The sequence below is a fragment of the Schistocerca piceifrons genome, chromosome 3 (assembly GCF_021461385.2).
Source record: "Schistocerca piceifrons isolate TAMUIC-IGC-003096 chromosome 3, iqSchPice1.1, whole genome shotgun sequence".
Lineage (NCBI taxonomy): Eukaryota > Metazoa > Arthropoda > Insecta > Orthoptera > Acrididae > Schistocerca > Schistocerca piceifrons.
In genome coordinates this window covers 390,374,978-390,391,831 of record NC_060140.1, presented here as the reverse complement: position 1 = coordinate 390,391,831, position 16,854 = coordinate 390,374,978, and the positions used below count along the sequence as shown (strand labels likewise).

The 16,854-nt window shown below is 41.3% G+C and overlaps 1 protein-coding gene across 1 annotated transcript in view; it reads left to right on the top strand.

The window, feature by feature from the left end:
• Positions 1 to 1,030: 1,030 nt before the first annotated feature.
• Positions 1,031 to 16,854, top strand: part of LOC124789950 (solute carrier family 22 member 7-like) — a 134,126-nt gene continuing 118,302 nt past the window's right edge. The window contains exons 1-2 of the mRNA XM_047257479.1: positions 1,031 to 1,062; positions 1,589 to 1,836. Coding sequence (XP_047113435.1) covers positions 1,048 to 1,062; positions 1,589 to 1,836 — 263 coding nt within the window. The 5' untranslated portion in view covers positions 1,031 to 1,047. The remainder of the gene's footprint in view (positions 1,063 to 1,588; positions 1,837 to 16,854) is intronic.

Below are 16,854 nucleotides of genomic sequence, written 5' to 3'. Positions count from 1 at the left end.
CGATGGAGCTCCTGCACATTTCAGTCGAAGTGTTCGTACGCTTCTCAACAACAGATTCGGTGACCGATGGATTGGTAGAGGCGGACCAATTCCATGGCCTCCACGCTCTCCTGACTTCAACTCTCTTCACTTTCATTCATGCGGCATTTGAAAGCTCTTGTCTACGCAACCCCGGTACCAAAAGTAAAGACTCTTCGTGCTCGTATTGTGGACGGCTGTGATACAATATGCCATTCTCCAGGGCTGCATCAGCGCATCAGGGATTCCATGCGACGGAGGGTGGATGCATGTATCCACGCTAACGGAGGACATTTTGAACATTTCCTGTAACAAAGTGTTTGAAATCACGCTGGTACGTTCTGTTGCTGTGTGTTTCCATTATATGGTTAATGTGATTTGAAGAGAAGTAATAAAATGAGCTCTAACATGGAAAGTAAGCGTTTCCGGACACATGTCCACATAACATATTTTTTTTCTTTGTGTGTGAGGAATGTTTCCTGAAAGTTTGGTCGTAACTTTTTGTAACACCCTGTATAATGACTTCGCAACTGTCGAAATTGTATTTTCTGTGATCAGGCAATTTTTCGAATGATGATGTTAAAGTTCACAGATGTTGAAAGACTGTTGTTTTGTATTATTTTCTGATTTTTCATGTTTATATTTTGGAAAAATATGATAAAAGCGATATGTATTTCTTGTCTCGGATGTGTCACTATTTAAAGAGCGTACAACTGAAACAACAAAGAAGTTATTTGGGTAGAAAATAGTCCCTGACAAAAACAGGCAGCAAATGTTCTCATGCTTTCGTGCATTTCCGCGTCCTGATACGGAAAGCCGTTGGGGTCAGAGCAGTACACAACGCTTGCCTACGCTGTCCCAACTATCTCTCTGCTGTTGTCGCTGCAATTTCCATCACACGAAACACAGTCGTAAAATATGTTGGTCAGTTCAGCTTATCAGTAGCAATTAGCCAGGTGTATAGAGCATAGTGCTCTGCAAAAGCCGTCCAGTGTACTTGCGTGCACGACGGTGGAAGCAGACCTCATTATGGAAGAATACAAGGTATTTTGGTTCTCTGAGGTAATGGTCGAACTGACCTGCCGAGTTCTTCAGTCGATGATAACGTTTCTTATATACTAAACAGACAGTTATACCTTTACTATCATTAGTAGTGCTTCTGCCACGTTTACTTTTGCTATATTCTCTTCGAAAATAAATGTGACTTACTTGCTGGAGCTGGTTTTCAGAGACTTCTCTTTCTCTACTCATGTTACACAAATATCAAAATCTGTCATGCTAGGGGGAACTGATTTGAACAAACGTTCGCCGTCAGTGTTGTATTTTGCAGTGGCTGTTTCTAGCAGGATCAGAACAGAAAACGCCTCGCGCCGTTGTAGCAGTTATTTCTGAAGCATGTCGCTGAACGTGTTAGTTGAACTACAAGTACTTCATGCAAAATTCTTCCCAGTATAAATAGCAATCGAATCCTAAAAACAATTTTTTTTAAATTGAGTACGGTTACTTACATAAAACTCAACAAGAAGCAGAGATACCAGGATTCTGCCATTGTGAATGTGTCGATTTTCAGGCCGCAGCTGTACACAACGTCATTAATGAAAATACGAAGTTTGAAGATATAATAGAAGAACTGGGGAGTGATGGAAAGTTCCAGTTACAAATGAATATCATTTTCAATTTCATCGCAATATTATTTTCAACAATGTCTTCATACGCCAAGATAATTGCTCTGACAGTACCTGAACACTGGTGCCACGTTCCAGGAAGAGAATCTACAAATTTAACAGTGGAAATGTGGAAGAATCTCACAATTCCAAAGTAAGTAACTAACCCATTTTATTTAGTTAAACGTTTGTACCTACTACACAGCAAAAAGCTGGACTTGGATGATTTAACAGTATACAATGTTTTATAAACTTCTTGGATACATTAATGATTCAGCGGCAGAATTACACATTAAAATATAAGAGGGGCCAGCAAAGTGTTTTTCACTGAGATGAGAAACGGAGGGGTCTCGAATGAGAGGTACATTGAGGACTGTAAAATGTATAATGACAATATTTCTTTGACGAACTTGTGACAAGGCTGTTAAAATTAAAGACATAAATAAAGCGAAATGCTCTATTCAGTTTTGTTTGAAATTAAGTTTTGTTTGAAATTAAGTAGGAAGTGGAAACGATGGATACTTAATATTTTCAAGCAAAAGAATCGGTTGAAAAGCTAACGATGTTGTTTTAAAATTCTAATTGGGATTGGGAAGGGGAAGGCTCAGTGCAGGCTACATTCGGTATTAAATACGCTTACTGAAATCTTACTGATAATTTCATTCTGTAGGGTACAGCGAAAAATATAAATTAAGCATATGAGCAATTTGAAGATTTTTATACTTGAAAAAAGAGACAGCATTGGTCGTATATTTTTTTACTATTGCCGTAAGCTTAGTGACAACAGTGCATCCCAATTTAAGTTATGCAATATAGCACTGAAGATGGTCACTCAGTGACAGAAAATCGATTTTGCAATAGTAAAAAAAAAAAAAAAAAAAAAAAAAAAAAAAAAATATACGACCAATGCTGTCTCTTTTTTCAAGTATATCTGTTACCTGGTCGTAGTGCACAAGACAACATGGAGTCGCCAATCAATGAAGATTTTTAGTTAGAACCAATGTGTAAACACTGAAGCCGATAAAGCAATAAATTAAATCCTTCTATTTTTGGCATTATGTTTTCCTTCTATAACTGAACGTACGCTGTTTCAGTAAATATTGTTAAATTATAACTACAAACTGGTACTGAAAGTTAAATTTCAGTCTCGATGTTCGTTTTGGTATTTATGCTAAGATGAGTTCGGGAGTCTTTGAAAAGGCCATTTGGGGTACGGACTTCATCGAAAGGGCGAAACGTCTTTTAATTTCCTATTATCATCTGACTCTTAGATTCTACAACAGGCTGCTTTCGACATCTAGTGTATTAGTTGGTTAATTAGTTATAAGTTCTATGTACCGTTTGTACGCTTGATTGTAATGTTGAGGAACAAGTCATTTTACATTAATATTATCGATTTATATGTAAATTCGGTTACATGCCGAGCATTAAATTGTGTTTTTTTATACATACGTCAATGAGTAATTCCCACCCATCACTTTTTACACATCACACAAACAGAAATTTTTATACGGCATAGAAGGACGTAACAAGAATAAAATTCAGCGATTTGTTCTCAAATTTAACTGTTCTGTATCTCAGAAATTTCTTTCGTTGGTAAGTGACCAAAACTTTTCCTGGCAGCGTTTTGCATCCCTTTTTATGCCAAAGACAATCTTAATGTGGAATAAAGGATGTTATTTTTTCGTCTGACGTTGTAATGATCATATTTTTTGTGATATATGGATTATTCACAATAAATATCTTGAAGGAAAAATTATACTATGAGGCAGGAATCAAAAAGGACTTCCTATTATTCTTGCAGCATATTTGTGAGTAATGGAAACATTCTATTTTGAAGATGCGTTACCCCAGAACATTGTTCCATACAATATTAGTTAATAAAAATAAGTGGAATACTCTAACTTACTGATTTGTCTCTCCCTAAGTTTGGCAATAATGCGAACTGCAAATGTGGCTGAACTTCATTGTTTTAAAGGTTCAAAAACTTTTTATCCAGTTTAAATTCTCGTCAAAGTGGAAACCTAAAACTTTTATGCTTCCACCCTAGTCATGTTTTCCTCACTATGTTTTACATTTATCACTGGTGCAGAAACTGCAGACGTGCAGAACTAAATATACCGTGTCTTTTTGAAGCTGAGAGAAAGACCATTTGTAGAAAACTACTCATTAGTTATCATTTCTTCTTATGCTGTAGGTATATTTCTACTGATTACTTACAAATGTCATCTCCAAAATTAACTAATCATGTGTGTTGTATATACAATTTTCTTAATTTCAGAAATGAAAATGAGTGAGACAACTATGCGACTAGATTTTACATGGGTTGCACATACGTTGAACACCTTGTCTCTATATTCTCTACTACATTAATGAAACAATTATTAAACGTACCTGCTACCTGTGACTGATGTACTTGAAATACTTTCCATTTAAGTCAATAGTTATATTCTTATGTGAGCTTTTGTTACGTCTCTCGTTTCGCTACATTATACACAGGCTTTAGCACGTCGAAGGCATTACTGACTTCTGACATAATGTGTCATACCTTACATCCAATGACTCTTCTCAGCAATTCTGAGTAGTTTTCATAGTTTGCAACTGCTGTAAGAGCTTTACTTGCTGCTGCCAATATGTGCATTTTCGTATTTCTTTCACAAAATGCTATAATACTTCTTGTGATCAATGGTTTTTTACATGTCTGTTTAACTGTTCTTTTCATTAATTTATGAAGGTGGTTCTTTCGGATAATGATATGAATTTATCATGGAACAGGTTAAACTTTACACCAACATTTGGTTCGCTTTTAAATTCATCCCAGGTCGTCTCTTGTGAACTATTCTAACAAATGTTTGTCCTGGAGACATTAATTATTCTGACTTCCACGGAGGGGAACATGTACCATAAGGAACAGTCTTATTTATACTAACTCATACTAACTCATGATCAGAGAACGCATTTGTTAGTGGGTGTACACTTATTCTCTTACTTTGGGTTTAATCAAAGAAAACATTATCGATCTGCGTACGTAAAATTTAGTAAATAAAATTGTAGGATCGAAATAAAATTTCCAGACCATTTCTGGTGTCAGAATCTGTAGACTGAACTCACCACCGACTATTAACTGCTTGTTGCTGTCTGACAGATAAAACAGTAAGGAATCTATCTACTTAATAAGTAGTTCAGAATTTCCCAGTTGGGTTCTACGTACAGTTACATTTAAAACTGATCTGTTCTTCAGTATCAAATAAGAAGAACAAACTTCTTTACCTTGGTCTCTATAAAGCCTACTTGCTTCAACGTTTTAAAATTTGTGCTATATCCTTATATACGTAACAACTGCACTTTTTCTCATATTAATAGAGTATAATACAGTACAATGCTTGATACACATATCTTTTGAGTTCTTTACGTATTCTTGTACAATTTAGGATATATTCAATGTCTACCTCGTACTTTTAGTTTCTTGTGACCGTTTTTCCGAAAAAAACTTTGTGATTTAACCAATGTCTGAGTTTATTCTCCGGTTTACTGGAGATCGGTAACGCTGGAAACTAATACAACGTGCGTCATGTGTTCCAAATTAAATAGCAATGCGAGAGCAGCAGGAGGAGCAAAAAACAAAGTAATGACGCTTTGATGAAATCAGGTCATACAATTGTTACTGTGTATCTGTCTTATTGAGAACATGCATTATAGTTTTCAGTCCGTATGAACACCCAGTTCGCACCCATCACCATCCCGTTTGATTCTGTTCACTTGCCAACCGGCGAGTGTTGTTTGCGGTGTATTTGGGCTTGATTCAGTTCAGTGGCTATGTAGTCATTCCTATGAAACTAACAAGTTGGAGCTAATTTAAGATTTTACTGGAGACCGGTAACGTTTTTCCTAGTTTAATGACACAGTGTACCACACAGAAACATCATCTCACGTAGTACACTACTGGCCATAAAATTGCTACGCCACGAAGATGACGTGCTACAGACGCGAAATTTAACCGACAGGAAGAAGATGCCGTGATAAGCAAATGATTAGCTTTTCAGAGCATTCACGCAAGGTTGGCGCCGGTGGCGACACCTACAACGTGCTGACATGAGAAAAGTTTCCAACCGATTTCTCATACACAAACAGCAGTTGACTGGCGTTGCCTGGTGAGACGTTGTTGTGATGCCTCGTGTAAGGAGGAGAAATGCGTACCATCACGTTTCCGACTTTGATAAAGGTCGGATTGTAGCCTATCGCGATTGCGGTTGTAACCTCCCCACAGTAAAAAATATATATAAGTATAGCATTCACATTCTGCATAGCCCACCAACAGATAAATTCCGTAACCCACCAACAACACAATGTGGCTAATCTCTCAATAAAAAATATGACGAGCCTAATCTCTCAATAAAAAATGTGACTCACTTATAACCTTTCAATAATTGACTGTGAATTTAAACTGGTAAATTTTCGACGTCAGCAGTGCTGCGTCATGGCCCTGAAAGATCATACTGAATAAATTGAAAATTCTTACCTCAGTCAAGTCGCTGGATAACGCGTATATATCTGCTCCTATATGAAACTAAACTTTTCTGGCACAGCCCTGTGCAATGCTGGCCGATAAATTTGTCATGTATAAAAAGAAACAACTGATTTTTCTTTACAATGATCAGGATGACCATCGATTGGAGAAATTAGCAAATTCTTTAAATTGAAATGAATGATTGAAAAAGTTAATTTTTATAGGAAAGATTATTATTAAGAGATTTTTTAAAAAACATTTGCATGGGGCTTCATATGACAATAATACATTTGCGCGAGGCTGCTTTTACCTTATACTACAACGCTCAGGCACCGCCATCGCTCCCACGACCGCCCCAGCCAACTCCATACACCAGATTGCTAGCTACTACTTACTCCTACTGCTACACAGTTCGTACTGCAGGCAACACTGCTCTTTGGTCTGAGATTCTCTTATAGCTTACATATCGCAAGCAGCGCATGAGCATTCCATCGAAATTACATCTGCTCGAGTGCGCTAGCAACAAATTCCATAATCATGGACCTCATGCCGGTTTATCGCATCGAGACATTGCTGCTCGCGTTGGTCGAGATCCAATGACTGTTAGCAGAATAAGGAATCGGTGGGTTCAGGAGGGTAATACGGAACGCCGTGCTGCATCCCAACGGCCTCGTATCACTAGCAGTCGAGATGACAGGCATCTTATCCGCATGGCTGTAACGGATCGTGTAGCCACGTCTCATTCCCCGAGTCAACAGATGGGGACGTTTGCAACACAACAACCATCTGCACGAACAGTTCGACGACGTTTGCAGCAGCATGGAGTGTCAGCTCGGAGACCATGGCAGCGGTTACCCTTGGCGCTGCATCACGGACAGGAGCGCCTGCCATGGTGTACTCAACGACGAATCTGGGTGCACGAATGGTAAAACGTCATTTTTTCGTATGAATCCAAGTTCTGTTTACAGTATCATGATGGTCGCATCCGTGTTTGGCGACATCGCGTTGAACGCACATTGGAAAAGTGTATTCGTCATCGCCATACTGGCGTATCAGCCGGCATGATGGCATGGGGTGCCATTGGTTACTCGTCTCGGTCACCTCTTGTTCGCATTGACGGCACTTTGAACAGTGGACGTTACATTTCAGATGTGTTACAACCTGTGGCTCTACTCTTCATTCGATCCCTGTGAAACCCTACATTTCAGCAGGATAATGCACGATCGCATGTTGCAGGTCCTCTACGAGCCTTTCCGGATACAGAAAATGTTCGACTGCTGCCCTGGCCAGCACATTCTCCAGATCTCTCACCAACTGAAAACGTCTGGTCAATGGTGGCCGAGCAACTGGCTCGTCACAATGCGTCAGTCACTTCTCTAGATGAACTGTGGTATCGTGTTGAAGCTGCATTGGTAGCTGTACCTATACACGCCATCCAAGCTCTGTTTGACTCGATGCCGTATCATGGCCGTTATTACGGCCAGAGGTGGTTGTTCTGGGTACTGATTTCTCAAGATCTATGCACCCAAATTGCGTGAAAATGTAATCACACGTCAGTTCTAGTATAATATATTTGTCCAATGAGTATCCGTTTATCATCTGCATTTCTTCTTGGTGTAGCAATTTTAATGGACAGTTGTGTATGAACCGCCCCAGCAAGTCTCACTCGCTTCCACAACTGATTCGTTGACCTCTCGTGTCGTTGGGCCTCTAAACTCACTAGCAAAATTAAGAAACAAAATTTTATTAGTTGAAAAGAAAATAAATGAATTTTGAAATTCGTAAACGGGTGAGGGCGGAGGAGCGGATAGAGGTTCAGGGAACTCTCTTATCCTAGGGGTGGGAAATTGCCCCTAAAGGCGGAAGAATCAGCAATGATCAACGACATGAGGATGCAGAAGGCATTAAAGACACGTAACGTGTATCCACAGGACATGTGGCCTGTAATTGAAGACGTGTCATGATGATCTCTCCATTGGCAAAAGATTCCGGGATAATGCCCCATTCGGATCTCCGGGAGGGGACTGCCAAGGGGGAGGTTGGCATGAGAAAAAGATTGAATGATCAAGGAAAGGATAACGTTCTACGAGTCAGGGCGTGGAATGTCAGAAGTTTGAACGTGGTAGGGAAACTAGAAAATCTGAAAAGGGAAATGCAAAGGCTCAATCTAGATATAGTAGGGGTCAGTGAAGTGAAGTGGAAGGAAGACAAGGATTTCTGGTCAGATGAGTATCGGGTAATATCAACAGCAGCAGAAAATGGTGTAACAGGTGTAGGATTCGTTATGAATAGGAAGGTAGGGCAGAGGGTGTGTTACTGTGAACAGTTCAGTGGCCGGGTTGTTCTAATCAGAATCGACAGAAGACCAACACCGACAACGATAGTTCAGGTATACATGCCGACGTCGCAAGCTGAAGATGAACAGATAGAGAAAGTGTATGAGGATATAGAAAGGATAATGCAGTATGTAAAGGGGGGCGAAAAACTAATAGTCATGGGCGACTGGAATGCAGTTGTAGGGGAAGGAGTAGAAGAAAAGGTTACAGGAGAATATGGGCTTGGGACAAGGAATGAAAGAGGAGAAAGACTAATTGAGTTCTGTAACAAGTTTCAGCTAGTAATAGCGAATACCCTGTTCAAGAATCACAAGAGGAGGAGGTATACTTGGAAAAGGCCGGGAGATACGGGAAGATTTCAATTAGATTACATCATGGTCAGACAGAGATTCCGAAATCAGATACTGGATTGTAAGGCGTACCCAGGAGCAGATATAGACTCAGATCACAGTATAGTAGTGCTGAAGAGTAGGCTGAAGTTCAAGACATTAGTCAGGAAGAATCAATACGCAAAGAAGTGGGATATGGAAGTACTAAGGAATGACCAGATACGTTTGAAGTTCTCTAACGCTATAGATACAGCAATAAGGAATAGCATAGTAGGCAGTACAGTTGAAGAGGAATGGACATCTCTAAAAACGGCCATCACAGAAGTTGGGAAGGAAAACATACGTACAAAGAAGGTAGCTGCGAAGAAACCATGGGTAACAGAAGAAATACTTCAGTTGATTGATGAAAGGAGGAAGTACAAACATGTTCCGGGAAAATCAGGAATACAGAAATACAAGTCGCTGAAGAATGAAATAAATAGGAAGTGCAGGGAAGCTAAGACGAAATGGCTGCAGGAAAAATGTGAAGACATCGAAAAAGATATGATTGTCGGAAGGACAGACTCAGCATACGGGAAAGTCAAAACAACCTTTGGTGACATTAAAAGCAACGGTGGTAACATTAAGAGTGCAACGGTAATTCCACTGGTAAATGCATAGAGAGCAGACAGGTGGAAAGAATACATTGAAAGCCTCTATGAGGGTGAAGATTTGTCTGATGTGATAGAAGAAGAAACAGGAGTCGATTTAGAAGAGATAGGGGATCCAGTATTAGAATCGGAATTTAAAAGAGCTTTGGAGGACTTACGGTCAAATAAGGCAGAAGGGATAGACAACATTCCATCAGAATTTCTAAAATCATTGGGGGAAGTGGCCACAAAACGACTATTCTCGTTGGTGTGTAGAATATATGAGTCTTGCGATATACCATCTGACTTTCGGAAAAGCGTCATCCACACAATTCCGAAGACGGCAAGAGCTGACAAGTGCGAGAATTATCGCACAATCAGCGTAACAGCTCATGCATCGAAGCTGCTTACAAGAAGAATAATATTCAGAATAATGGCAAAGAAAATTAAGAATGCGCTAGGTGACGATCAGTTTGGCTTTAGGAAAAGTAAACGGACGAGAGAGGCAATTCTGACGTTACGGCTAATAATGGAAGCAAGGCTAAAGAAAAATCAAGACACTTTCATAGGATTTGTCGACCTGAAAAAAGCGTTCGACAATATAAAATGGTGCAAGCTGCTCGAGATTCTGAAAAAAGTAGGGGTAAGCTATAGGGAGAGACGGGTCATATACAATCTGTACAACAACCAAGTTGGAATAATAAGAGTGGACGTTCAAGAACGAAGTGCTCGTATTAAGAAGGGTGTAAGACAAGGCTGTAGCCTTCCGCCCCTACTCTTCAATCTGTACATCGAGGAAGCAATGATGGAAATAAAAGAAAGGTTCGTCCGCAGCTCGTGGTCGTGCGGTAGCGTTCTCGCTTCCCACGCCCGGGTTCCCGGGTTCGATTCCCGGCGGGGTCAGGGATTTTCTCTACCTCGTGATGACTGGTTGTTGTGTGATGTCCTTAGGTTAGTTAGGTTTAAGTAGTTCTAAGTTCTAGGGGACTAATGACCATAGATGTTAAGTCCCATAGTGCTCAGAGCCATTTGAACCATTTGAACAGAAAGGTTCAGGAGTGGAATTAAAATACAAGGTGAAAGGATATCAATGATAAGATTCGCTGATGACATTGTTATCCTGAGTCAAAGTGAAGAAGAATTAAATGATCTGCTGAACGGAATGAACAGTCTAATGAGTACACAGTATGGTTTGAGAGTAAATCGGAGAAAGACGAAGGTAATGAGAAGTAGTAGAAATGAGAACAGCGAGAAACTTAACATCGGGATTGATGGTAACGATGTCAATGAAGTTAAGGAATTCTGCTACCTAGGCAGTAAAATAACCAATGACGGACGGAGCAAGGAGGACATCAAAAGCAGACTCGCTATGGCAAAAAAGGCATTTCTGGCCAAGAGAAGTCTACTAATATCAAATACCGGCCTTAATTTGAGGAAGAAATTTCTGAGAATGTACGGCTGGAGTGCAGCATTGTATGGTAGTGAGACATGGACTGTGGGAAAATCGGAACAGAAGAGACTCGAAGCATTTGAGATGTGGTGCTATAGACGAACGTTGAAAATTAGGTGGACTGATAAGGTAAGGAATGAGAAGGTTCTACGCAGAATCGGAGAGGAAAGGAATATGTGGAAAACACTGATAAGGAGAAGGGACAGGATGAGAGGACATCTGCTAAGACATGAGGGAATGACTTCCATGGTACTAGAGGGAGCTGTAGAGGGCAAAACCTGTAGAGGAAGACGGAAGACAGAGATTGGAATACGTCAAGCAAATAATTGAGGACGTAGGTTGTAAGTGCTACTCTGCGATGGAGAGGTTAGCACAGGAAAGGAATTCGTGGCGGGCCGCATCAAACCAGCCAGTAGACTGATGAAAAAAAAAAAAAGGAAAAGGTGAGCGCCGATTCAATTTTATTTAGTGCAGATCGTACAACGGTTTAGGGGAGAAATTAGCTTTGGGAAGGCTTGATAGAAAAATCTGTGAGCACTGTGGCACGTGAGTAGAAGAAACTGTTACGTTGTACAAATCCATTGCATAGTAGACGAAAACTAGAACACTTTCTCGACAACAGTGAACTGTATGGTCCACGATCTTAGGTAAACAATTGAGGGTGCAAGCAGAATAATTTAGTCAAGCCAAGCACACCAACATAAGGGGTCTGGTCAAAACATGTACGTAACTGTGTCTCGAATATCATCTTGCAACAGTTCTTGTACAAGTGGCCAGGTTGTAATAAATAGCCAACAATCAGACAGAACTGACAAATTTAGGCCAAAAAATGCAACTTCTTTTCTGCCTTGTGCCGACTGTTCACTACTGCTACGCAAAAGACGATATCGCTAAATGGTTCAAATGGCTCTGAGCAATATGGGACTCAACATCTGAGGTCATCAGTCCAATAGAACTTAGAACTACTTAAACCTAACCTAGCCTAAGGACATCACACACACCCATGCCCGAGGCAGGATTCGAACTTGCGATCGTAGCGGTCGCGCGGTTCCAGACTGAAGTGCCTAGAACCGCTCGGCCACACGATATTGTTATCCCGGGCACAATTTTGCTGGAAGGAAAGGGAATGTCTGTAATATTCCTTGCCATGGGGAAACCTTGAGAATGAATGTAGACGACGAATTCACAGAGGAAACTTGTGAGGAGCGAACTGTGGCAATGCGTAGCGCACTCTGTAACCATTTGCGTCATTGTAGAATCAAAGAGAAATGTGTCGGTAACAGAACTGAAGGTTCAAAACATTATGACCACTGCTCGCCGCGAGGAGGTAGGGAAAGTTGGTAAACTGAGCAGAGACGAGTTAGGAATCGTTCTAGTGGCGATGCGGGACACAAATGTAGACATCCACCAGTATAAAAGATTTTGAGAAACGACTGATTTTTGCTCGTCGACTGGGAACGAGCATTTAGCAGATGGAGAAGCTGGTGGGCTGTTCGCGTTCTCTCGAGAACATCTACGGAAAGTAGTTGGAGGACGGTGAAATCATCCACGAAAGTGGAAGTCGGAAGCTCGCTACCTGTGTAAAGCAGGATAGACGGTGATCTGTGGCAGATGGAACGACAGAGTATAATTATGGTGCAGGTATAAGTTTTTCGGAAGACACATTTCAGCACACATCGTTGAACATGTGGCTCCAGAGCAGATGACAACTACGTGGTCCCATGTCTACCTGACGACATCTTCAACTACAGTAGGAGTGGACAACGGATCATTGATACTTCACCGACGGTGAATGTGAACGTGTCGCTGGAAAATGAGTCACGTTCCTTGTTACACCACACCCTTGGTAGTGTCCGGGCACGCCGAGGCGAATGGTTGCACGTAGACCGCTGTGTGCGAGCAGAGCAGTATTGTGTCATGGGGGTATTAACATGTGTTTCAGTGGAATATGTAGCAGTAATCAATGGCACAACGACAGTTGTGGACTATGCCAACGTTATTGCGGACCACATGCATCCCTTCGACTTTCCAGCAGGATAACTTTCGATTTCACAAAACCAGAATCGTTCGATATTGTTCTGAAGAGGATGAAGGCGAGCTCACGTTGGTGTCTTGACGATCACACTCGCACAATCGGAACCCAATGGAAAACATCTGTGACCCTGTCGGAAGCGACCACGCACTGACAAACCAACGGCTCCTAATGTACCGGAACAGCATGACATACGAGGGGCGTTTGAAAAGCCCGTGCAAAGTCCGAGAGATGGCACCATCGGCGCGTATCGAGGTCATGTTTAGTTAGTAGCATCTTTGGAAAGAACGCACACCAAGTTTTAGCCGTATTAGTCTGTTTATTTGTGTTTGGCATTCGTGTGAATCTTGAAAGTCGAGTGATTGTCAAAAAATGGACGAAAAAGAATTCCGTGTGGTGATTAAACATTACTTTATGAAAGGCATAACCCCTCGGGAGACTAAAGAGAAGCTTAATAAAGATTACAGTGACTCTGAACCTTCAATTAGAACAGTTTATAAGTGGTTTCAAAATTTTCGAAGTGGCCATATCACAAGCGATGCTGAACGTTCTGGACGCCCTGTGGAGGTGTGGAGGTTACGACTCCAGAAATCATTGATAAAATCTATGATATGGTGATGGATGACGGAAGAGTTAAGGTGCATGAGATTGCTAGTGCTGTGGGCATCTCGAATAAACAGGTGCATAATATTTTGCATAAACATTTGGACATGAGAAAGCTATCCGCAAGATGGGTTCCGCGATTTCTCACGCTTGACCAAAAACGGAATCGTGTGAAGTATTGCAAGGATGGTTTGCAGCTCTTCAGGAAGAATCCGAAGGACTTTAAGCGTCGTTTCGTCACTGTGGATGGAATGAAACATGGATACATTACTATACTCCTGAGACCAAACAACAATCTAAACAATGGGTTACCAACGGAGAATCTGCACCATTCCTTCGGCCGGAAAGGTTATGGCGACTGTCTTTTGGGATTCGCAAGGGATAATCCTCATCGACTATCTGGAAAAGGGTAAAACTATTACAGGTGAATATGATTCATCGTTATTGGACTGTCTTAAAACCGAGCTGCAAGAAATATGCTGGCGATTGGACCGCAAGAAAGTCTTTTCTCATCAAGACAATGCACCAGCACACACCTCAGCAGTTGTAGTAGCAAAGTTATTGGAAATTGGATTAAAACTCGTTTTACATGTCCCATGTTCTCCAGACTTGGCTCCCTCGGACTACTATTTGTTCCCAAATTTGAAGAAATGGCTGGCGGTACAAAGATTTTATTCAAACGAGGAGGTGATCGCAGCAACTAATAGCTATTTTGCAGACTTGAACAATTCCTGATATTCGGAAGGGGTCAACAAATTAGAACGGGGTTGGAAGAAGTGTATAAGTATAAAAGGAGACTATGTCGAAAAATAAAAGAGGTTTACCCAAAACATGTAGGTAGTTTTCATTTTTGCACGGACTTTTCAAACGCCCCTCGTATGAGTTGAAATATGGCGCCACACACCTCCGGAATCCTAAAAAGTGCAATAGTTGGCAAATGCACACCAAGCAGAAATGCTTTGCCTTGCAAAGATGGATCAGCTCAGTATTAATCAGCTGTTCATAACTTCTGGCTCCTCAGTGTATAATTGAATGTAAGAGACAATCTTCCACATGAATGAGCCTACACTAAGATCATTGGTTCTGCGGACTCAGACTCAAAGAAGATGCATTTAGCGTTCTAGTTATTCTTATCGTATTGCTTCCTGTTCCTATAAGGCGATCCAACAGTAACGCTTGTTGAGTACTGCTTTTCGTGAAAACGCATTACAGTTGTATCAAATAAAACTTTTCAGTTTCACTCACAGTTATTTTCCGAAGTTGTTCTCACGACGCGTTTCAGGCTGCATGCTACTTTCAAGTGCCTAATTATTATTTATGCACTGCCCAGTCACATTAACGTGCCACCTACCAAAAGCCTGAACGGTCACCTTTTGCAGTGCAGACCGCTGTCGGACGTGCAGGTAGAGAATCATTGAGGTACTGGAAGGTACCGAAAGGGACGAGGAGCCATGCCGACTCCAGCGCCATGGCCAGCTGTGCTCCTTCCTCCAGCCTGGATCCTTCTGACGATTGTTGCAGAGTGTTTGCTTTTTGTCCGATGGAGCAAAAAACGCGATTCTTCTGCAGAGGCCAACTGTCCCCCCACATTGGACATCCTGTTGAGGTATTGGCGCGGAAATTCCACCCTTCGAAGCCAATTAACAGCAGTCAGTATGGGGGTACGAACCATGCGCCTGCTGTAGAGGCCCATACGCGGCAACGTTCTCTATACGGTCGTTGAGGAGACTCTGTTGATAGACCCTTGGCTCATCTGGGCGGTCAGTTGCTCAACAGTTGCACGTCTGTTCACCCATACACATCTCCGCAGCAGTCGTTCAGTCCTGTTATTTACAGCCAGTGCTGCACCACAGTTTCCTCGGCCACAATCTCCTCTGCGCCGGTTTTTGGAAAGCATCATTTTGCCGTGCAGGGTTTTGGGATGTGCTCCCATCCCACGCTTTCCCTGAAGCGCAATGATCTTGTCCTTTTGAACGTCAGATAAATTGATCCGTTTTCACATTACGGCAACGTCTGGACTCTTTTCCGCGTCTCCTCGACGCGCTTTATATAACCTCCACTGCTAGTGCTGCCACCAGCCGTCTGCGAGTGGTTATGGCACGTTGACATCGAACAACTGGACCGTGTAAGTCAGTTGGCAGTTACAGTTTTTTGTTTTTTTTTTTTTTTTGACTGCGGTGTTTTTGTTTTCTATTTCTCTCGGGTTACCAGTGAGGTTATGTTCTGAAATTTTGTCACAGTTATTTTCCAAAGTTTATTGGCACGACCCTTTTTAGGCTGTCCACTGCCCAGTATTCGGTATGTTGCATATTCAAAAATTCTCAAGGATATTTTTAATTACATGTTGTGTGGATATGACATTATCTGGCACACAGATGATAAGAACATACACAATACTATTGTTTCACACTTTGTCATACAGTTGGCGACAGTGGAGTACGTAGAGTGTGCAAAAGATTCATCAAGTGGTAAGTTAATAAATATTTCAATTGCTAAGATATCACCCTATGAATAGAGAAATTTTTGTGTAGGTACAATATGCATCATGGCACATGTTTTACAGCTCTGTTATTTAGTATATATTGACTCATTCAGTGTTACTTAGTTTGTTAATTAACTGTATTATTCTTCTTCCACAAAAAAATTAAAAAAAAACATTACACTTCAGAAGCAGTTATAATTAACAAGTGGTATATAAATATCCTGATGGTGGCAGCATTCTGTCGAAACCACGTTGTGCCAATAAACAGTGGAAGTTAGTAGTATAGGCTTCAGAAGATAATTTTAACCATGATTTATGTAATGTTACTACTGAAGTGTGGTTGGTTCAAATGGCTCTGAGCACTATGGGACTTAACATCTGTGGTCATCAGTCCCCTAGAACTTAGAACTACTTAAACCTAACTAACCTAAGGACATCACACACATCCATGCCCGAGGCAGGATTCGAACCTGCGACCGTAGCAGTCGCGCGGTTCCGGACTGAGCGCCTAGAACCGCTAGACCACCGCGGCCGGCTACTGAAGTGTTTGATGTTCGATAGGGAGGGGACGGGGGACGAGTAGCCAAGTGTGTAAAGGGAGCAAAGGACAGATGCAGTGTCATTTGATACTGAATGTTAAATGGCCTTCTCATACCATAGTAGCGTACTTTTCTTTAAAGTCTTTCAGAAGAAAATGCAACTGTCTCACTTTCGCTCTCTCAAGCTCTTATCTGTAACAGTTTCGCGAACAAGTTGCGAGGCTAAGGGAGATAATAGCTCCATTTTGTAAAATTTTCCGTTTCA